This window comes from Mugil cephalus, chromosome 1, assembly GCF_022458985.1.
Source record: "Mugil cephalus isolate CIBA_MC_2020 chromosome 1, CIBA_Mcephalus_1.1, whole genome shotgun sequence".
NCBI lineage: Eukaryota > Metazoa > Chordata > Actinopteri > Mugiliformes > Mugilidae > Mugil > Mugil cephalus.
Genome location: NC_061770.1, coordinates 50,248,732 through 50,271,482, shown reverse-complemented (window position 1 = coordinate 50,271,482; position 22,751 = coordinate 50,248,732). Strand labels below are relative to the sequence as shown.

Below are 22,751 nucleotides of genomic sequence, written 5' to 3'. Positions count from 1 at the left end.
TAGGCGCCTTATTAATGCTCAGAGGAGCACGGGGAAAGAAGAGGGCCGAGGGGGAGCCAGACAGCTGCATTATTAAATGTGCAATCGGTGGTTTTCTTATGCACCTCCACAACTTTACAGAAACAGCTCAGCTGGCTATCGGCTGAAGGGAGAGGTGGGGAGAGTCTTCCGCTGTGAAAATATGACAACGTCATGTCTGACTCCCCATCCGCAAAAATGCGGAGTGTGCTCGCGAGCACGGCTGCAGACGCGAATGCAAACACACACACATATTTGGGAGGCGCTTTGGCTGCAGCGTCCGTGGCTGGCTAGACGGTGGGCTCTTGCCAAGCTGTTGCTTGGTTGTTAAAGAAACAGCAGCTCGCAGAAGAGAAAGAGCCCGGCTTTAACTGTCACTGGGTTTGAATAGGTGCAAAGAAGACCTTGTGTATGCCCCGTCAATATTAGCTCACGCACACACAGAGCACGACCAGACTGGCTCCTTTTGTAAGAAACCGAGCGTACCATCTTAAGGAACTTCACAGCGATCACTCTAACTTCGAAAGGCACAGAGACGGAGGAAAATCCATCACAAAAAAATAAATAAATAAAAGGCGGTATACGGTTTTTCTCCTCTCTCATGCTTCCTTTTGTGGCAGCGATTCCCCCGTAATGCTCGGGTCATTCGCTATTAAAGCACCTCCGCCATGCAGGGTGAAGGAAAGATGCCGTGCATGACAAATATGAAATAAACAACATCCAAGAAGGACGGTGGAATTTAAATGAACCAGTCGTAACCCCGGTGCAGGGATTCTTTCATGCAGATGAAGACTGAGGGGCGGGGGTAGCGAAGCCTCATTTTCTATTCATGAGGTTTCATGGCCTTTCGCTTGTTGTGCCGGGGCTCTGCAAGGCAGCCACCTGAGGCCGACACACACATGTTGTATTGAGTCGACACCAGATTACTCCTCACCGGGAAATTAAAAAAAAAGAAAGAGAGAGCGAGAGCATGCCTTTGAGTGCTCACATTATGAGCGAGATGTTCATGCAGGGGGGTTAAGCAGGTTGAAGGAGGTAAGCAGTACAGTGTGCAACCCACCACCTACAATGTATGATCCTTTTGTTTTCTGCGACAGCAAAGGGAGAAGAAAAACGTCTGCTTAAAGGCTGGGCAGTTTTTTCAGCAACCACACAGTCCATCCACAAGCTGGTAACTCCCAGCTTTACACTCTTATAGTTCTCTAGTAATGCATGACCAAGGTCACGTTCCACTGAGGAGCAGACATGTATCCGTTGGTGTCTGCGTGTGGGGGGAGTTTTTACTTTGAGGCAGAAACGCACCAAAGCTGTCAGCTACGTGTCAGAGTTGTCAATCGATGGCTGCGGATAATGATTATTTTATTATCAGCTAGGACTGCAGCCGGGGAAGCTTTCCCTCTGTATCCCTATGCCTGAGCGACTTCAATTCAAACTCAACGCATCTGCCAATACATGGTAATGATATTTGAACTCTCTGGCAGTCACTTGATCTGGCTGTCTGAGGCATGGCCCAGACAATGACACTGACAAAGAAGCTGCATTAAATTTGGAACAGGCACATATTGTGGCTGTGTATTATGAAGTAAGTTTGCAGATCTGCCAGTTCCAATCACTGCATACCCAGGTATTATTCTGCTGTATGCGTGGATGAAATGACGATTTAACGAGAATTAATTAGCATAGGCATGCTAACATGCTAATATTTACCAACTCAGTTAAGCGTACTAAATTGTCAAATTATCTAATTAGAAATCAACCCACAGTATTTAACAGATTGTACATACTGACAGAATCAAACTGGAAAAAGATGTCGGCCAGATGATGCCATTACATTAAGTTAAGGGATCATCAGTGTGATTATAATACATCGTCTGGGACCATGAATATTTACACCAAATTTCATTCCAATCCTAAATAAACAAGCAAGCACCGAGGTCAGTAGATCTTTCAGGTCCAATCAGTGCATACCCAGTTATTATTTTGATGTATAAGTGGATGAAATAACGGTTTAACAAGAGCCTTTGAGAAATATTAGCATAAGCATGTTGCCATGCTTATATTTACATCTCAATTTAGTGTGCTACATTATTATCTTATTAGATAATTAGCAACAAAGCCAAAGTACTTAACAGATTGTACATACTGACAGAATCAAAATGGTATCGAGACAGATCAATCAAAATGTCGGCCTGATGATGGCGTTAGACCAAGTTAAGGGATCATCATCAGTGTGATTAGAATTCATCCACTGGGGACCGTTAATGTTTGCACCAATTCTCATTCCAATCCTAAAGAAACAAGTAAGCACTGAGGCCAGTAGATCTGCCAGGTCCAGTATCATTTGGACAAATTAGTCTGTGAAATACCAACGAACTGATAAACAAGAGCTATGCTGTACATTGGAATAGATGAGCTTTGAGAAAATCAAATAGAAAGTTCCTAAGATTGATCATATAAATTTAGCATGTTAGCACCCTTCTTCTCCAAGTCCAATCTGGCCTATAACTGCTGCAAGAAAGCAAGAGGACCCATTGGCTTAAAAGGCAACTCTTAATTTCATACACCCCAAGGTGATGACTCTAAAGTGCTTGTTTTATATGAGCACCCAATGGATAAGTTCACAATGATGTAAATTAGATATTAGCACAAAATAATCACATTTTAGTAGCTGGAAAAGTATATTTAACAAGCTGTAACAATTAGTTGAAAAATCAATTATTTGTGTGATTGGTGCTTGAAGCAAAATCATCAAATAATCTCCAGCTCCAGATTCTCTAATGCAAGTTTTTGTGACTATTTCCCCGCTTTATACCAGTCCTGAACAGTTGGTTGAACAAGATAAGACATTTAAGGAAGCTACCTAGGGCAGAACTTTACATAAATTAATTAAGACAACTGAACAGATGAATGGATAATGAAAACAATCATTAGTTGCAGCATTGTTGCTCAGCCATTTCGGTCCGCTGACTCCAAGGACATGGCTTCTAATTTATGAAAATCAAAGAAGAGAAAACAGACAAAGCAACAAATAAAAAGTCATTAAGCTGAATTTTAAACGTGTCTTGGACATTTTTTTTAGCCTCTTGTGTAACTTCGTCTGTCAGTCTTACACAGAAATTGCCTAAGAGTCCATGTTCACGAATGAACCATGAGCTTCGAGCAATTCCAATGAATTCACAAGCGGATAAAAAGGCATCGTTATCCTTGGCGATTGAAAGTAATGCTGAAGTTTATTCCATTGAAGGGTCTTGTTTTTTCTGTCTTTGTTGTTGCAATTATCCTTATTTTTGTGGATTCAAGGTCTAACCAAATTAATTGTTTGCCTTTGTTGAGGGTTTTTACAACTACATGATCGGGCCTGCTGATGGTGCCGTGTCTAAGCAGACCAGCTTAACAGGCCTCAGTCTGTTGTTGGATCCATAATGACCATTTAGGAGGTGAAAGAGAAGGCAGGAAGGCAAAATCAATCAAACCAGAGGGGAATTGCTGAGATTCCGAACAGTAAGACGAGGTTAGACGAGATGTTTTTTTTCAAATAAAAACGAGAGTGAACAGGAAGGAATGAGTGAACGATTTGTAAGGCAGGGAACACAGGTATAATGTGAGGTGGAATGGAGGTGCGGAGTTAAGTGTGAGTCAATGGATGGATGGATGGATGGATGGATGGATGGATGGATGGAAGGATGGATGCACAGAGGGAGCACATGTACAGCTGAGGGAGAAAAGGTGAGTAGCAAAGAGCTGGAATCAGAAAGAGAAGTGGAAGGTGAGATGTACACTGACCTGTGAGAGATCTGGGATGTCACCCTGATCTATTCCAACTTGCTGTCGTCAAAACCAAACAAATCAACAAAATAAAAATAAAAAGGGGGGGAGGAAGGTAGGTGGGATAAAATGGAGAAGAAAAAAAAACAAAAAGAAGGGCAGGGTCCAATTGGAAATAGAAAAGATGAGAAAACAAACAAACAAAAAAAAAAAAAAAACAGGGAGTCATTACTTCATGCAGTGGCAGCGTCAACATAAACGACAACAGAAATAAACAAGAAAAAGTTTGACATCTGGATTGGCTGCTGAACCCGAACCAATCCTCACAGTGAATGACGACAATGACTGCACAGTGATAAATATGTCTGACCGATGATGGAGAGCGGGCATGAGGGATGGCGTGATAACGCTGAACACACTCATAAAAGGACAGTTACTCGGCAACAGATAACATTTGTGTCAACATTTTGACTTTTCGGGACACTGATGAAGAACATCCCTAGCTAAATTAATTAATTAATGACCATCAACGCGGCCTTGGTCTTCTTTCTGAAAACCTTTATTTTCAGATTTATGCTTAATGGCTGGTAAAAGTGTGCTCCTATTACTTTAAAGATGATTTTTTAAAGATCTAGCTTTTACTTTTTAGGTCTATGGATGGATTTCTAAGTATCCACATAACATTCATTTGTCATTTATAAGGAAATGACACAACAAAACACCAAGGACACATTTTCTTTTGTGTGAATCCTCCTCTCTGATGTCAGTAATTAAACATCAACCATGATGAGAAAAGTATTTAATCAAGGGAAACATGAATTAATAATAATAAATGGTCCTTTTCACTGCAAACATTTTGACACATCACAAAAAAGCTGGGGCAGCAGTAATGCCAGCTAATTCAGTTTAGCTCCAGTTATATCTGTACTGGTACGGCTTAAGACACTTAACTCTAGAATGGAGCCATCGTCAATCAAGGTAAGTTACGGACACACCAAACTGGCATTCAAGAACAAATGCCAACTGCATCGTATAACGTTTCCTAACACCAAAGCCGGACGTGCACCTTCCACTAGTATTTCCGGCTTCTTCCGCAATTTTTTAATTGATAGTTTTGGATCAATAAAGATGGAACACGTCAAGGAAAGTTTAGCTGAGGAGATTCGGAGATACAGACATTTGTATGATTCATCATCTGCAACATTTCGGCAAACCTTTCAGTTCTTCAATTTTTGAAAGCGAAGCAGGAAAAAAGACACAATGCTGCCTAGCGTTTTCAGAGCGCTAGCCAAAAGATTATATCATCTACGTCCCGCAGAGGCAAAAAACGCGCTAAAGTTCCTATACCTGCGTGAAAGGAAATAATTCTCTGCACCAGCAGGTGGCAATAGTCTTAATTCGGAAGGGGAAACAGGAAGAGGTGCTATTAGCTGCGAGGCTAGGAAGCTAAGAAAAAAGCCACCAACCGTGATACTGAGCTGACTTCATTCTAGATGATCACATTGTTGAGAAATTATTTGTTAATGTCCAAATAGGATAACGACACCAATTGAACAACATCAACTGGGTGAAATGTTGCAGACAACTAATGCAAACAGTACAAGACACAGCAAAAAAAAACTATGGTTATAGATTCTAGCCCAACTCTGGCCAATGGTCAACCGGTGTTTTTCTACTTGGAGTCAAAATGTCTGCAGTGAACAAGGCCCCAAGAGTCAAAGTTTCTCTTGACATGGTGAGCAGTCATCTAAAAACAAGCCTGCAACACCAATATCCAATTAAACTCAAATTTGTTAAAGCATCCGTATAACGTATATGTCTGGGGTCCTAAAATGATGGCAAATAAATGGTTTATCTGCAAAACTGTGCACTATGGTACAACATTTATTTAGATGACATTTTATAGATGTCCTTTAAGACTGTGGATTCTTTTAGGGTTGAGTTCTGAGAGGTCCCTACGACTGCCAGTTTCCAGATTTCAAAAGCCCTTGACATGTGTGAGAAGTTTAACAAACAAAACAAAAACAACTCATTACTTATTCACAGAGTGCATCTGTTTTTTAATTAAGGGCCCTATTTTTCTTAATTGTATGAGTAAAACAGACAACACTTAATTGTCCAGGGAGCTCTTCCAGGCCTAATTATAAAAGACAAAAGAATCTGATCGGGACTATTTATTTTTCTAATGCCGAGAATGTGAAAGCGGCAGTGTTTTCTTTGCTGAAGTTACAGTAGCCGAACATTTCAAGACTGCTGAAATAACGCAGGATTGGGGTGGGGGGAGAGGGCACAAGAGGAGGCGGAGAAAAGAGGGATGATCCGTGGGCGCTGGGAGAAGGGGAGCCACACGAGTATCCATCTTTGTCAGGGGGAGAGGGAAGAGCGAGGGAGAAGAAAGGATTAGATGGAGGAGTGTGGGGAGCAGAGGGAGAGGGAGCTAGCGGAGCGGCTAACCACATCCTCCATCTTAGGGTTATTTTGGGTGCATATATATAGATGTATGTGTATAAGTGTTTGTACAGCAAATGTGAGACAGTGGGGGTAAGTTGGGCGCGCTTGTTTGAATGTAGCATTGTAGCAAAACGGTGGCAGTCCTATTAAAATACACTGATTCTGAGAGATTTAGCGATACTGATATTTCATATCATATAGAATAAATGTGGAACAAGTACTTTTTTGGGGGGGTTGCAGATAGTACCTTTTAGTCCTACTACTTATAAAGACTTCTATCAGGAAAAACATAGAGAGAAGCAATTACTCTCAAGAAACATCAATAGATTACTCGTAGTTTGTTTTGAACCTGTGTTTTTATGCTTTCTATGGCAGCTTCGTGACATGCCACGCCAAAAGACATTTTAAGGAATTGCAGAAGATGCTTCGATAAGATGGATAAGGTATTTCCACAAGTGAGCAAAATGTTTCCATTTCCATACACATATATTGTGTTTTTCTGTTGGCCTTCTTTTGTAGATTTGCTGCCCGGATGTGACAATGTCGTCACAAAAATACTAACTGGCAAAGACTGAGAAGCATCGACAGATCGAACAAATCAACAGTGAGTGGCGTGAGGGACTTCAAAAACTCAAAAGCAATCCTTCAGGCTTGGTTCATGCTCGACTGTCGTCTGGGGCCGAGTTGTTGGTGAAGGAAAGTGACATTTCTGGGAAGGTGCAGGTAATGCTCTGCACCCTACAACACAGCCTGGTACATAACTATACATCGACCTTTAGTTCTTGCCTCCTGATAGTCACACAACATTAGGCTAGTGTTAGCTGGCTAGAATGTTACCTAACACTGAAAATAAATCCAAATCAGAAACTATTTATAAATGGTTAAAGTCATCTTCAAACTTCATGATACTGATTTCATGTTATTTATACAAAGTTCTGTTTATGTCATATTTACCTCTAGATACACAGAACCTGACTGGTCTTCTTGGTGCGTTCATTTAAGTGTTTATTGGGTCCCAAAGTATAGTAATGAATAGTAGTAATAGTAATAGCTGCAGTAATAGTAATGAAACCTACGGCAAAGTTTTACATGCATCTCCCCAGAAACATAGGTACATGTTGCAGCGATGCAGGCTGCAACTCCCTAATGCGTCTTAGGGTTTCTTCAGACCTTCCATTAAGATTCCATCCGGGAGATCCGATCACGTTAAAGACGGGTGTGAACACCCTCAGGACGCATTTGAGAGATCTGATCTCTGACCACATTTGGAGGTGGTCTGGCATGCGTCGACATTCCTCTGGTAGTGTTAATGCTGTGCGTCGTAGCTCATGTTATTTACCTCACTGACTCAGAAAAAAAGGGCCATTATTTTTGAATGATGGCCTGAAAAGGAAAAAGCATATTCTGGCCTTGTAGCCGTCATAAAACAGCTCTGTGGTAGAGATCCATTAGAGACATCCGCTGCTATAATATTGTACTGCGCCCAAGATTATGTCCAAGTTTATTTATTTTTTAAAATGCAAAACTGAGTTCAGATCTGGAGACGCATGTTAATGACAGATCTGAACACATGTACCTGAAGCTGCCCACTTGTGATCCGACAGCCCAGACTGGATCTTAATGCAAGGTTAGAGCAGGCCCTCAGTGGCCAGGCAGTGATACCAGCGCACAGCTAGCGTAACCACTTAGAGCACACGCTCTGTGTAGACTCGCTGTGGGAGTATAAACCAAGCCTGGGTGCGATCTGGACAAGAAACTGAGAAAAACACTTTGAAGAAAGGGGTAAATCTGATAGGGAGTTGCTTTCCAAAAATGAATTCTGAGGGCAAAGTACTTAAAAAAAGAACCTAAAAAATGTATTTACCTCGAGTGTGTGTGTGTATTTATGTACGTGTGTGTGTGTGTGTGTGTGTGTGTGTGAGCGGGTGAGTATACCTCCGCCACTTTGAGGAACTCTGACAGCTTCGTCATCCTGTAAAGAAATTTCTTGTAGATGTCCAAGGCGTCTTTACACTGGTTCTTCTTCATGTCAAAGTATTTCTCTACAAACAGACAGAGAAAGAGAGCGAGAGAGAGCGAGCGAGAGAGAGAAATGTAAAGATTTAAAAGGAAAAAGGGGGTGGAAGCGTTCAAAGGAGGGAATGAGGAGGAAGGAGAGAAGAGGCGGCAGCAATCAGAACACCATCAGGTGGAGGCGATCAGAAGCATGTGGCAGCTACATGACAGCCTGTCAAAACCTACTCTGCTGCCGTGACAACCAGACTGCGTGTACATATGTGTGTGTGTGTGTGTGTGTGTAGCTGTCGGGGTGAATGTGTGGACACTATACTTACACCTCATCATCGGTGACACATCTAGGAAAGAGCGCGCCGGTCTGCTCCGTGTTTACCTGTGAGTGTTCCTATGTACTGAGACTGTGCGTGTACAAGTGTGCGTGTGTTACCCAATAGGTTGATGACCCCTTCGTTGTAAGCGGCAAACAGCCTTATGGAGTCTTTGAAGAGCAGCATGAAGGCCGAGTTGATCACTCCGTTGGTCAGCTCGTTAGGGTTGGCCTGGAGAGAAGAGAGGCAGAGGCAGGGCGTGAGGAGGGAACAGAGACGTCTTTCCAAAGCTTTCGAGAGGAGGAGAATATCTCTATCAAGCACAAACATCCCTTCCCCGACACCTCTCCCCCTTGGCACGAAGCAAAAATATCATCACACACGGAGCAAATGTCAATTTAGTTTAGGTGGGAAGAAAAACATCCAAACACACACAGGCCGGCTCTGAAGTGGAGCAGGCATTCAGTCTGCATTCCAATGAGAAACCTCCATCAACATCCATTTTTATCGCTCTGGCACAAACCACAGTACACCCACCAATTTCAACAAATCCCCACCCAGTCCCAAGCACACACAAAAGGGAAATCTGTGGCCATAATGTATCTTGTTATACTCCACCAATGAGCGCAGGGTTCTAACTTTTGCGAAGACTTGTTTCAATTTCCGTTTTGATTGGAAAGCGAATCAACCACAGCTCCGACAAGGTACGCGCACGTGTGCGTGCGTGTGTGTTAGTGTGTGTGTGTGCGTGCGTGTGCGTGTGCGTGTGTGTGTGTGTGTGTGCGTGTGTGTGTGTGTGTGTGCGTGTGTGTGTGTGCGTGTGTGTGTGTGTGTGCGTGCATGTGTGTGAGTGAGACGCGCTCCCTACCTGGAAATCCAGCAGAGCATCCAGCTGGTTCTGGATGATGGGCAGCGTCTTGATCAGCTTCTCTGTGTTCATGGTACGCATCACGCCGTCAACCCTGACAGGACGGGAAACAAGCACACACACACCGTGAAGCCGGGCACCTGGCGGAGGAGCAACCTATGCAAATCTGGATGCAATTTAGGGACGTTCACAATAAAGTAACCAACGGAAAAGCTTGTAAAACTGTAGACATTCACCACTTATTCAAGTGCAACATTTATTGTCGCCTACTGTGCAATCTCCTACCTGTACTTGTCACTTTGGAACATGCCAATTCCTGCCTATTATTGTTCTCTCAATTGTAAATAGCCTTCTAAGTTTTTAAGTCTATTTTAAGTTTTAAATTAGTATATTTCTATTTTGCGTACCTTATGTTTGAATCCCAGGCATCTAATTGGTTTGCTCCATCTGCATGTCACTCTACTTGTACACTGACAATAAAGATACCCATCTAGCTTTTCAGTTCCAAATGCATGGTGGGAAGTTATTATATGACATGAGAAAATGCGCATCTGACCAAGTACAGTCCAAATACCCAGACGTGTACCTGGTCTGCTCATTTTATTGAGGTTATGTTAGAAAGTAACTTTGTTGGACCTTTCGCAGCCAGAATGCCTTTCACGGGCTGCTGAGTGTACACCGAGTACACCATTCCTGAGAATGTACTTCGGAATGAGAAAAGTCCAAGCTTTTCTGTCTCTACCGAGTCATTCAGGCAGATGGGTCCCTCCATATGAGTTGGGTTCTGCTCAAGGTTTTTCCTTGCCACCGTCGCCCTCGGGCCGAGTTTCACACCTGATTTTATAAAGTGTCTTGACACAATTTGCACTGATGCTACGTAAGTAAAACTGAACTGAATTTAACTGACTTAAAATGAAGCTAAATGAAGCTAATTTAATGAAGTGCTCATCTTTAGTACTGATAAACACCCACATTTTTTATTTGAAACATCTGTGGATGGTGCCTACCTGACACTAGGGTCAGTTGCCCAGTGCTCACTTAAATTAGAGGAAGTTGTTCAGATCTAAACAAGACATAGACGTGGATAAGTAGTTCTATCCATGTCTGTAATGAAACTCAAACAAGTCTAATTGCTTTTGTTTGGTTTTTCGACACGCGCCTCCAAACCCAACCTCCAGAAAGGAAAAACTATTGGAAAGCAATTTCCAGTTGAAAACAAAGGCTGTGTGAGGAGGCATCGTCATAGTTTGATGCGTTTAAAACATTATGTTCATGTGCTGCCTGCAACGCTGTCATTAAATATTTATTTATGTCATTTTTTAGACCAAAGAGTTAATACCACTCCCTTGGTATTGTACAAAACTTGAACTAGCTGCTGGTTAGCCTAGTTTGGTTTAGCTTAGCTTGAAGATTAGTCTGAACCAATGGTCAGAAAATCAGCACCTCTTAAACTTCCCAACTGACATATTTGTTGATTTAATCTGAAATCACACTTTAAATGAAGTTCTAATATAACTGGAATATATGGAATACTACTACTACTACTGTATAACTTACTGGGATTATGGTAATGTTTAAGGCATTTTCTTTACATACATATTTTTAGAATGGTTCATTGTTTGAATGCTTGGATTGATTGGATGGTGCATTCACGTGATTTTAGGAAATGTGGAAACAACGCTACAAACTAAATTTTATGTTTTTTGCACAACGCATTTCAAAAACTAAATCAATAAATATTTCTTGTATAAGCACAAAGAGCAAACTGTAAGAGGCGGACATCTTGCACCTTGTAATTGACTAAAAGGTTTCAGGAAACTGTGGGTTACTTATGGTGTCAACGTCTCTGACGATCATGTACCGAAATTTTCCCAGAAATTTTTAGCTGTTAATCTAACTTGTTCGTGCAAATTTTCAGTCAGAAATAAATATTTTAGACTGTGACACAACAAACAATCACACCAATGTGAAATATGTCCCATTTAGTCTGGAATGCCTGAACACAATACTGTAAAAGGTGACGTGAAGTTTAACATCTGCAGCGAAAACTACTGAAATCTTTCTGTGTTTATGTCTATTGCATTCTCTGACTGTAGTGCCAAAAGATAACGACTGCCTCCCACAAGACGAGTGTGAAATGTCGTCATTTTGTGAGTGAAGTTGACATTTTGTGCGTGTCCACCCCTACCCCCTCTTCATCTTGGTGAAATCCACAGCCACCAGTCTGTAGGACATGGCTTTCTCGTTCAGGTAGCGACTGTATCGTCTGATGAAGGTGGACATGTCGTAACCTGGGAGAGAAAAAGAAAAATTGTATTCCCTGTTTTGGCTTTTAAATCCTTCCCCTTAATAGTCCTAAACATTCTGGTAATGTCCCTTGGAGCAAATCTGTCCCATCTGGTCCTTTGAACACAAATGATGCTTTGATTATCCTTTGGAGAGTAAAATGTGAAGGGGTGTTATGCGTGGTTTACCTTGCAGAGCGCCCTTATCCAGGAAGTTGTTCAGGTTAAACAGAGTGTTTCTGGAGGCCAGGTACTGGATGAAACGCTGAGATAAGAAAGAGAAACGAACAAAAGTTAATGCTTCATCAAAACAAGGTTTGGAGAGCACTGATCCAAAATAAAGTACACATTCACCAAACTAATGAAGCCTAAAATAAACCTGAATTTATTGGATGATGCAACTTTTTCAAGTAACACTCTCACTCTCTCTCGAGGGACAGAGAGTGAGTAACCGTATACAGTCTGAAAAAAACTCACATTTTCTTCTTTTAACCATTAGCAAAATCAAGGTGACAGAACACACAAAAGGCATCTATTGTCAAAGTAGCAATGTCAAAAGTCTGTTATTAATTACCATCTTAATTTAGCTTGTTTGCATGCTAATATAATTTATACATATTATAATGTTTAATATATATAATGTATTTAAATACAGCCAAGGCGGTTTGATGTGTTGTAGCGTTTGAAGATATTTGGTCGTAAACCAGGTTTACAAAGTGAAACGATTATTCTGAACGCGTGTCTGTTCGCCTTCCTGCAGTGATCAGGTCAGCTGCACAACAGCTAGGTTCGGTTTCTTGATCCAACACACCAGCAGGGTGTTGCTGCTTTAGATGGTTTAACTTCAACTGCTTGCGTTACCTCAGGCTGTGCTGTCTATGCTTAAAAATTAACTTCTCTCCTGCTGCTCATTTTCCAGTCATTCATTAAGGCTCCTTTTGCTCCCACCGAACTGGTGAGGGAGGACGAATGGCAAACCAGACAAAAAATTAATTAACCTTTGGGAAGCGGGAGAAGACGGGGAGCTCAATATAATACGTTATTATGTAATAACACCTTGCAAATGTTAATGAGATCAAATGTGGGGCTGAAACTTCTGTACAGAAAGTGAGTATTTATGTAACCGCGATCTTTTACAGACTTTTTGACAGCCTTGTTTATATTTGAACATATTTCCACTGCGGTGTGACAGAACAGAAACCGGATCCCTCTGCTCCTTCCCTGCCAACTCTTAACACTAGTTGCTTGTTCATTTTGACAGATCTGATGTCACAGAGCAGGTGTTGGAACGGATTTACTTCCTATTTTCCAGGGAAGGTTTGCTCAGTATGGCTGTTCTTTTTCAAGCACAACCTTGCATACATTTACACATCCTCACACTGTTATTCTGGGAGGGGGTTCGGAAGGGGGGTTTGGGTCTGTGATTTACTGTTGGCCATTGGTCAAGGCAAAGTTTTTTTCGGAGGAAGTTTTTATTTGTTTTTTTGGCAGGGCTTGGGAGCACCTCAGTGTTGAGGTATTAATGATGGAGACCGTCTTCGCTTTCTCAAACTCGGAATATTCTGGCTAGAGCTGGAGGTGCAGAACTTATTCAGGCCTTAGGGAGGACCACAATCCCCGAGCAGGTGCTGGTAGGCCACGCACAATTCCAGAAGAACCACATTTGAGTCTGCAACTGCTGTTCTGTAAGAGACGAGCTACGAAAAAGACGGCAACGAGAGAAAACCTGGCGCCACGAAATACACCAAGTCCAGACCAGTCAGGTTATGGCAAAATTACTTTCACTATTGAAATATTTAAGATGCGAAATGTACAAGAGAGTTTCCTAGGCAACCAGAGCTTGAAATGTCCACTAGCCACCAACTGTCGGCTTCAAAGAGATGAGCGACAACTTTATCACCTCATTTGTGGACATGGCTTAAGGTTCTGTCAAACCAAGCCATGTGAAGACGTCCCCCCACAGGTACTAGTACGTGAATAACAAATAGCGTTTGAAGTGTTTATAAAAACAATATGTTAGCGAGAAATAAAGCCTTTGAATTAAAGACCTTGGGCTGAGTAGAAAAAAAAGCAGCACTTTGTGCAGAATATGGAAAAACGACCGAAACCCTCACATCATTCAACTGTGTGTGCATTTGGAAAAACATCCACACGAGTGCCAGACAGTGGTAACTCAACCCTGAGCTTTCTCCACTGGCTAACTGAGAGGGAGAAATGCCAATATCCTTCAATAATGTGCCAAACAAAATCACCATTTAAATTATGTTAAAGTATCTGAGAGGGACGTCTTCTAAAGAGATGGTTTTTACAATGCTGTGAGGCATTTTCAGCTCACATAATTTGTCAAAGGGATCCAGCAGCATGCCGTTATTCATCATATTGTAATGACTAAATTGTAGCTGCTCCCATTACCAGTCAACAGTCAATTCTGTTGAGTAGTAAATCTGATTTTATTGGTGTTTCATATGACTGAGTGAGAAGTAGGAAGCTCAACACTGGCTAAAACATTAAAGAAGAACATAAAGCTCAAGTCTCTAGCTGCTGCTAATTACCTCCATACACACTGCAGCTGATACATTTATATCTAGTCTTTTCCTGGCCGTAAATCTTTTCAGTAAGTGTATACGCTTGAAAGTTTCTATATTCATTTGTAGGTCCAAATATTTAACTACTAAGAAATGTTTTTAGAGAATGACTGCTGTAATTTAAAGTAAATACTGAACACAATACAATCCAACTGCAGTAAAATTCCATTATTTCCAAAAGTGTAGAGAGTAGAAACTTGGTCTTAAATTTGGACTGAAAAGACCTGAGATTAACCTGGGCTCTGTCTCTAATGACTACACGTGAACTTGCATGCAGCTCCCATATCTCAGTGCAGCGGGATGTGTCTTGGCTCTCATCCATGGTTCTGGGAACTCAGGCCTCGGGCTTCCTAAAATCATCTTAACGTTAAGACCATCTCTGTTCAACTGACTTAAAATGATCTGAGATTTGCCAGTTTGCCAATTCCCGATCTGGCAGAGAACAGCATCAGAGTATCTAAGAATGTGTGTGTGTTTGCGAGCGCGAATATGCTTGCGGGCATGAGTGTTTGCTTCAGCAGCGCTGACGTTTCCAAGGCCTCTGGGACTGTTTAAAAAGGAATAAAAAATGTGATTTTGCTCTTGTCCTTTTTTTTGTGTGCATGGAAACACATCGGACTGTTAAACTATTCACACCGTCTCAAACAACTTCTCCCATATATGGTTTAAATGTCTGTCCACAGAAGGCTGACCGCTGATTTTTATGGGTTTTCAGACGAGTGGGGCTTAGAGTTGGGGCTCGTTCGATGCACCGCTGCACGTAGACAACGTAACTCACGTACGTAGCCTGGGCCAGTGAGAGCCATTTTTACATGTCTGGCTCGTTCTGTAACATCACCACCAAAACATGAGTCACACTGCCTTTTTTTGCCAGTCGAATTCATTTTTGTTTCTACTTCCTGCTACAGCTTCTACTTCCTGTTTCACTTTAAACTACGGCGAGTGAAACTTTCACCGACAAGCCATACAGATGTTTGCATCTCTGAACCTCCTCAGTTAACCTTTCCTTGATGTGTTCCATCTTTATTCATCCAAAACAATAAAGTTGAAAACTGCAAAGATGGAGACGCAGCCGAAACACACTTCTACAAAGCGGTCCAATCACAGCTCTGGAACTCATTTCTGAGAAGGTGCACGTCATTTACGGCGCTAGGGCCTGCGTATGTGTCTGCGTCAACTCAAAACTATTTGCAAGTAGCAGCAAGCAGCATTGTTTAAGCTGTTTAGTGCGTCTGAAGATTAATAACGATGTAATATTTCACCAGCTACTTCAAATGCTTTGATAGATAGCACATTCTTGGTTTATATTAATATGACTTTAAAACAACTGGAGGCACTGCCGATTGGTTACAGATGTTCATGTTCCTGTTGAATTGTCTGAAGAACAAATGGCATGTAATTTGCTGTCAGGTTCTGCTACATTTAAGGGTAACTAGAAAATGTCAGCGTGCTAATATGCTGAACGATGAAGGTAAACACGGTAAACACATGCAAAAATCCAACGCGTTAGCACTGTCAGTGGAATTTACGTTGCCATGGTGATGTTGGCTTTCAGATTAAAACGTGTTAGTGCTTAGATAGAGAGTCAGAGTCACTTTCAGCGCTGCAAAATGTGTCTTTTTGCTTGTTAAGTGGCTGTTGGTATTCATTTGGCAATTGGCAAATGCTTGCACCCTTTCATCTGAATGTGAGTCAGACATTGTCTGAATGTTCAAGAGTGTTTCTGAGTCAAAATAAAAGCCCTGGTGATAACGGAGGAACTAAGACACGAGGGTCACAGATAAAGAGAGGAAACAAAAGCAAGAAAAAGAGCTCATAAACTTCCTAAGCTCTTGTTCTCTGCCTCTTCTTGTGTGCCGGCTGCTCCGCTCCTCATCAAAAGTCCATCTGACGAGAGCTAGCGTTCCTCCCGCTGGTCTCGCACTCCGAGGCGGAGGCAGAGGGAACCCACACAACACGCATGGATATAGTTAAAAAGGAGAAAATCTACAAAGGGGCAGAAACACTTGGTGCAGAGCGAGACAGGGAGGGAGGCTCGGAAACCATCTGAGCTGCAGATTATTCAACAAAGGCGCTCCCGAAAAGACGACGTTGCGTTGAGAGGAGATTGAGATTTTGAGAAAGGGTCTAAGAATAGAGGAGTGAAAGGAGGAGACAATGAGAAGATGTACAGAGATTGCGGGGAGGTAGGCGGAGGTAGAGAAGCAGGTCGGCTCAGCTTGTCAAATAATTCATGTTAGCATATCGGAGAACAACCTCATGTATTATTGATACATTTAGATCTTGCCTCTCTCTCACCCTCAGCTGTGAAACACAGCTACACATCTAGCTACCAGCATCCGGCTTTCACCCATCCTCATCCTCTTCTTCTTCTTCCCTCTGTCTCTCCACGTCTTTCTCTCATAAGTGCACAAGTTGGTGGTTTCCCTAGTAACCGATCACCATGGCCTCAGCACTGACCTGCAGTGATTTTCTCTTACTCTATTAGTTAGCGTATGCAGAGGAGAAGCCAAGGCTGGAGCTCCTTAGACTGCAGCAGAAATCCAACAGCAAACGGTGGGAGGACTGAAAACCTGAGCGTATGTTACTTGGTAGATTTCTGTGCTTCTTCTTTTCTAACATTCTGTGTGTCCAAAAGTATGCAGCCAGCCATGGCCATGACCACCGTGTTATTGGTGGCTCCAGCAAGGGGAAATCTTAGCTGCCATGCAGACTTAGAAACAGCCCAGTGTTAAAAAATGTAGTGGGTTGCAAGGGTGGGTTTTCAGACACTGGACTCAGTCCACAAAGTTTTCGGTTTGAGGAAGAAATCCATGAATACGAAGCAGGATCCACGGTGAAACAAGCTGCATCAAGTAATTAAGAATGGATTAAATTTCTCACTATAAATTGGATTTCAACATTTCAATCGAGCACAACTTGAGGCCTAAGTGTCAGCGAAGTTTGGTTGAACAATGTAGTCTACTGTTGGGCGTTGGCACAGTGACACTTCGGTAGGCAGGGACAGTGAACCAAAAACCTCGCGATTAGTTTACAACCCACTAAACCTACCTGATCCACAGCCGCCCTGGCCAGCGTTCCATTCAGATCTTACCCAAAATTTGAACACATTTCCAAAAAAACTGCCAAAAAGGCGTGAATATTACAACATGTTTCACTCCATTAGCACTGGATGGAAACCGTGCTCCTCCAGTCACGCTATTTCCCGTTAATTTGTCAGAAACAGAAGTGTCCTTGAGCAACACTGAATCCCACGTTGGTCCCACTGGTGTGTGAAGGTGTGAGTGCTTTATGCGAACGAATGGTAGCTGCGTCTGACTGTAAAGCGCTGTGAGTGCCAACAGGTAGAAAAGCTCTATAGAAATAGAAGAGCGTTTACTCGGTTCTGTCGGAATTTGACTGAATAAAAAACCCTGAAGGAGTCAGTGCAGAAGTTATCAGTGTTTCAACTGAGGCACGGTAAGAAATGGCGTATTCAAGCCCCGTAGCATCATATAATCCCTTGGGAAAACACTGCATCGAGTTCCTTTAAAGTAGTTTGGTATCATTAGAGCCATTATCTGTGTACCCAGATCTGACATTTTCATGAGAATCAACTATTAGTCAGACGTTTGCGTAACATTAAGTCAGATTTCCTTTGTGTAAGCAGAGTCCGTTTCCAAGGACTCCAAGGACCACGCCACCCCCTGTCAAGCTGTTATGTGCTATTTGTTACACTTTTTTTGTATGACAAAAACACGCAAATGTAAGAAGAAGTGACAGCCACATCGATGTGAAACTTTAGGGAAGGAGCGGAGGATCTCGCTAGAGGGGAATTACGCTTCACAGGAACGACGGGGAACACCACCAACAACGCGTTGGCTGTTATTTGAGAGCTACAAAAGTATTTTCGGTTCGTTATGACACCACGGCAGGGTAAATTAGACTGTGGCAGACTGCCATAGTCTTGGCAGTTACTGGGAAACGCCGCAGTTGATTGCTTTTGATTGTGAAAGTTGTCGCGTAAAGAGTGAAAACGAAAGAGTCCACAGCTCGCCCTTGGGCCCATTGCTGTGAGTTTAGGAAATATGGAAATAATGCTAGACGTGACGCCAAATGCATTATCAGAAAGAGCGTGCCATCCGCCAAAATAACTTCCTAACTTTTCCTACTCTTCATCCACATTTTTGTTCAACCAAGTGAAAGTAATGAATGATTATTACTAAACACAAGCATGTAATTTGCCCACAAAAATCGGCACTGCCTCCATTTGGATTCTTTTCATCTCTCCTCCCTTTGGTATAAAAATCCCAGAGCAGCTGAGTCAGTAAACACGAGTGTGCCGTGTGCAGTCCTCCTGACGTCACATTACATGATATCTGGGAAGCTACTGCTCAGCCCTCTTTGGACCTGCCAACGTGTCCACAAAGTCAATGAACAACTACCAGCGTAGGAATTATTGATCCTGGTAGGGAAACTTTCCCTGAGCTTACACAGATTGTGCAAATAGCTGCAAGTTTTGGGACTCACTGTCTTGCCTCAGGATATTCCGGCGGGGAGGGGGAAGCATGGGACCTCTGGTTAAGGGGCTCAAATAACACGTCATGTATCTTCTAAAGTCGCAGAATATTGTAAACACCTGTTTACAGGAATAGAGAACGGTAGGCTAGGGCTACTTATCTCCCAGCAGAGGTCAGGGAGTGCACGGTGGAATTATTTTTGGCTACAGTGCTGGACTTCTTTCCCTCACACACACACACACACACACACACACACACACACACACACACACACACACACACACACACACACACACACACACAGACAATATCGTTAGAACTGACTGCAAACCGAGTTCCAATGTAAGGTGGTGAGTCACACAAAAAGAATGAGTCGTGATCGAGCCATGTTGAATGAAAGCAGCTCTTATGCAAGCAGAGAAGCACACACAGTCACACTCGCACACACACAAGGAAGCAGGCATGTAGACAGACACCCATATGCGCACGCAAACTGCATTCTAATAGTTTAAAACCTGCCTAGGAATCTACCCCCTTCTTCCATTTTTTCCTCCTTCTCCTCTCCCTTTCTTCTACTGCACATTTCTCCCACTCTTACGCAATCACACATTTAGCCCCTGAATCCAATCAAAGTGTGAAAGAAGCAGGCTCAAAGAGAAGCTGGGTGGGCGCAAGGACGATGGGATTAAATAAATACGTCTATATTTTAAATATGTGTGTGTGTCTACAAGGTGACGAGGCTAATAGTGTGTGGGCTCCTGTTCTCTGGGGAGCAGTTGTGTCTGCGAGGTCAACGATGCAGCCAAGCGACGTGAGTCATCATTTAAAACGCTAATGTTCACACACACCGTGGGTGTTTTCTACCTAAAGCCCAGAGGCTCTGGAAAAGGAAACCAATCCAGGAGCGTTGTTCCTCAAATGGCCACTTGAGGCTTGCTCCTAAAGCGAGTCAGTTGCCACAGGCCTACATGTGAAAATGTCCAACTGTGTAGCATAAATGCGCAGGTTTACAGCCTGGCAGGGTTACAACTTTTCGTCCATTTTTGGACTAGCTACGAGTTACGTTTAGTGCCTACTAAATGTACTGCAGGCTACGCCAACTTGTGCGTTGGCATTTCTGCATCATCGCTTAAATGTTAGGCCGAGGCTAATCACTTGTTAAGGCATAGGCTGTGGCATAGGGAACAAAGATATGGTGTCCCTACAGCATAAATCTGAGGCAGAACCATAAATCTGGCCGAGGGCAGAGTCAGGCAATGCCAAGATGACGACTTCCGGAGCTACCACCTTGAGCTTCAAAACTGCTTTTCGGGGAAACCTTCAAGTGGCATCCCTGAGGATTCGTTAATCTTTAAATGCAGTCAGTGCCAAAAGAGTAATGTTCATGTTTGTAAGTACACATTTGATTCAGATATGTGTAACGGTCCACCAAAATCTTTTGGAGGCATTGAAACCTCAACTCTCATTAGCATGTCAGTTAGCAGAAAATGTTCATTTTGGAAGAGCTGGGTTCATCTGGGTCATCTCTAAATTCTGCAGCAAATTGATTAAGAATCGGCTTCACTTCCGATGTTTGACATGATCAGACTTTGTCTCAGGTTTATCGGTACTGTAGTATTAAGATAATTGGATACTGTCCCAGAAAGAAAGTAACAGTAATTAAGACCTATTGCCTTAATACACTGTAGATCTACTACAACTATTAACTACCTACAACAGAATGGAGTGCAAATGTACTACAATATGTTTGACAACCGCGTAACTAAACCAATATCATTATCAGCTTATGTATACATGGATGCCATAGGTTTATTAAACACTGGAGCACAAAACTGTGCGTGTCCTTCTCTTTTATTTAGCTCGACTATATTGGAAATCTGAAAAAGAGAAAAAGAAAAGAAAACCACTTTGGTAAAGATAAATAAAAGCTTGGGGGTCATGTTTCCACTGCTTTTCTATTACTGGATCCCTTTTAACCAGGGATCAAAGACAATTAATTGCAATGTTTTACGTGCAATTGTATAGACTGGTGGCACCAGCAGAGTTAATTACAGTTCAACTAATTAAACTCGCCACTTGAAGGGGGAGACTAGCAGAGGGGGTGAAAAGTCTGCTCGCAGGCACAGAAAAGATGCCCAACAATCACAGAATCGCCTTGTAACAGCACGAGGAAAGCCGAGCATCAAAGTCGCTGTTCCGCGTGTGCGCATTTTGACAAACCGTGGAACATTAGGAGCTTCACTAGTACTTCGGCAGAAACGTTGTATCACCTCCCACGGAAAACACCACCACTGTGAGTGAATGGGACGCTACAAGAGAAAAAAGGCCTCTCGGGATGCACTGGGGACGAGCTTTCACACTTTGGGAAAATAGCTGAGACGTGCTGGTTGTAAACAAACGGGGTCTTTATTCAACCTGAAACCCCACGAACTAATGTGCCGCTGAACACCAGTTGGACAAAGCTAGTTAGAAAAACAAGCCGAAGATTGCATTTCACGTCCAGTCCAATAGAATAAATTAGCCTCCGGACCTTAGGAATTCAAACCTCAACGCATCTGCTGTGTCTAGTTAGTTGCAAAGCTATGACTGGACAATCCCTGCACTGGGGATGGGTCAAATTAAAAACCAGATCAGTATAATTTCAGGAAATCAATAACCAGAATCAGTGCAAAACACAAAACAAAAAAATAGACGCAGACACCCCTGACTGGGAGAATCTCTCTTGAGCTCGTTGTACCCTGTAAATTTCTGGTTGACTAAGCCCGATGAGCACAGTAAGACGGCCACACACAGATAAAACCGCACACACACGCACACACATTACTTTCATCTATTGATCTCACAGATGCAGCCAATTTAGTGGAGTTGGAAAAACTTGTTTATCTGCTTGAAGGAGCATAAGGAAGTGTGCAGCGACTGTGTCAGCTCATCGCGGGTCACCCTGGAGTTTTCACTTTTCAGATAGGATGTTTGGGTATCCGAGATAAGCCAGGGCCCGTCAGAAACACACACACACACACACACACGCACACACACACACAGGTCAGAGATTCCGCCGCAATCTCTGCCTCGCTACTAATCATCTTTACGTCTGCACACCGGTAGCTGATAGGAAGCACATGTGCGGTGACTTTGTGTACGTGTGCAGTCAAGCTTTTCAGATTATCACCGGTGACCCCTATCAGAGTCGCGGCGACCTCTCCGACACATGCACACAAATGACATCCTCCCTGCCCCGCGATCCCTCGGACGCAGCGCTTGAGTCAGCAGCTTTCTGCACCTCTCTTTTCCCCTCCGCTCTTTCCCTTTCCTACTCGCTCTTCCCTTTCGGCCTGCCCTCGGAACAGCTCGCGCTCAGATCTGTGCCTCCGTCTGCGTCCTCACCCACCCCGGAGGTGGCGGTGGCGGTGGCGGCGGTGGACGGGGGAGTGCAGTGATGAGAGTGATGACAGTGCTTCGGTGACGTCACCGGGACTAACGGGCCGTTTGCTATCTGGGACAGTGGCGGCGGCGGTGGCGAGGAGCACCCGCGGGGCGGCGACTCACGCTGCAACTTCACGTATTCGAGCGCACAAACAGCACACCCCGCTGTTCCGCCCGCCTGCCCGCCCTCCCTCCATCGCTGTCCATCCCTCGCACGAACAAAAACACTCACACAGAGAGAAAAGGAAGGCAGCGTGTCCTGCCGCCGTCAGCACTTTCGGCGGCGTCCTCGCCACACCGTCCCCGACTCCTCTCACGTCCTTAATGACTCCCGCACTCCTCCCTCCACCTTTCCATCACTTATTTGATGCACTCCATCGTGTTCCCGTGCTCAGTTTTGAGTCGCGGCTCTCCATCCTGATTCCCGACGCGCTGAGGTACAATCAATCAGGCCGTAATTTTTCCTCGCTGACACTTACAACTCCGCCGCCCAGAAGAAGAGGGGATGATGGGTGGGATTCCTGAGTGCACGG

At 43.3% G+C, this 22,751-nt stretch overlaps 1 protein-coding gene across 6 annotated transcripts in view; it reads right to left on the bottom strand.

The window, feature by feature from the left end:
* Positions 1-22,751, bottom strand: part of si:ch211-200p22.4 (phosphatidylinositol-binding clathrin assembly protein) — an 86,222-nt gene that overhangs the window by 32,096 nt on the left and 31,375 nt on the right. For 5 of the 6 annotated variants that reach the window (XM_047590169.1, XM_047590137.1, XM_047590177.1 and 2 more), the window contains exons 3-8: positions 11,901-11,976; positions 11,615-11,717; positions 9,427-9,520; positions 8,678-8,789; positions 8,170-8,276; positions 3,802-3,843 (exon numbers count right to left, since the gene is read on the bottom strand). In XM_047590169.1, coding sequence (XP_047446125.1) covers positions 3,802-3,843; positions 8,170-8,276; positions 8,678-8,789; positions 9,427-9,520; positions 11,615-11,717; positions 11,901-11,976 — 534 coding nt within the window. Of the gene's footprint in view, positions 1-1,085; positions 1,107-3,801; positions 3,844-8,169; positions 8,277-8,677; positions 8,790-9,426; positions 9,521-11,614; positions 11,718-11,900; positions 11,977-22,751 lie in introns of all 6 variants that reach the window. The other variant, XM_047590144.1, reaches the window with a different exon arrangement.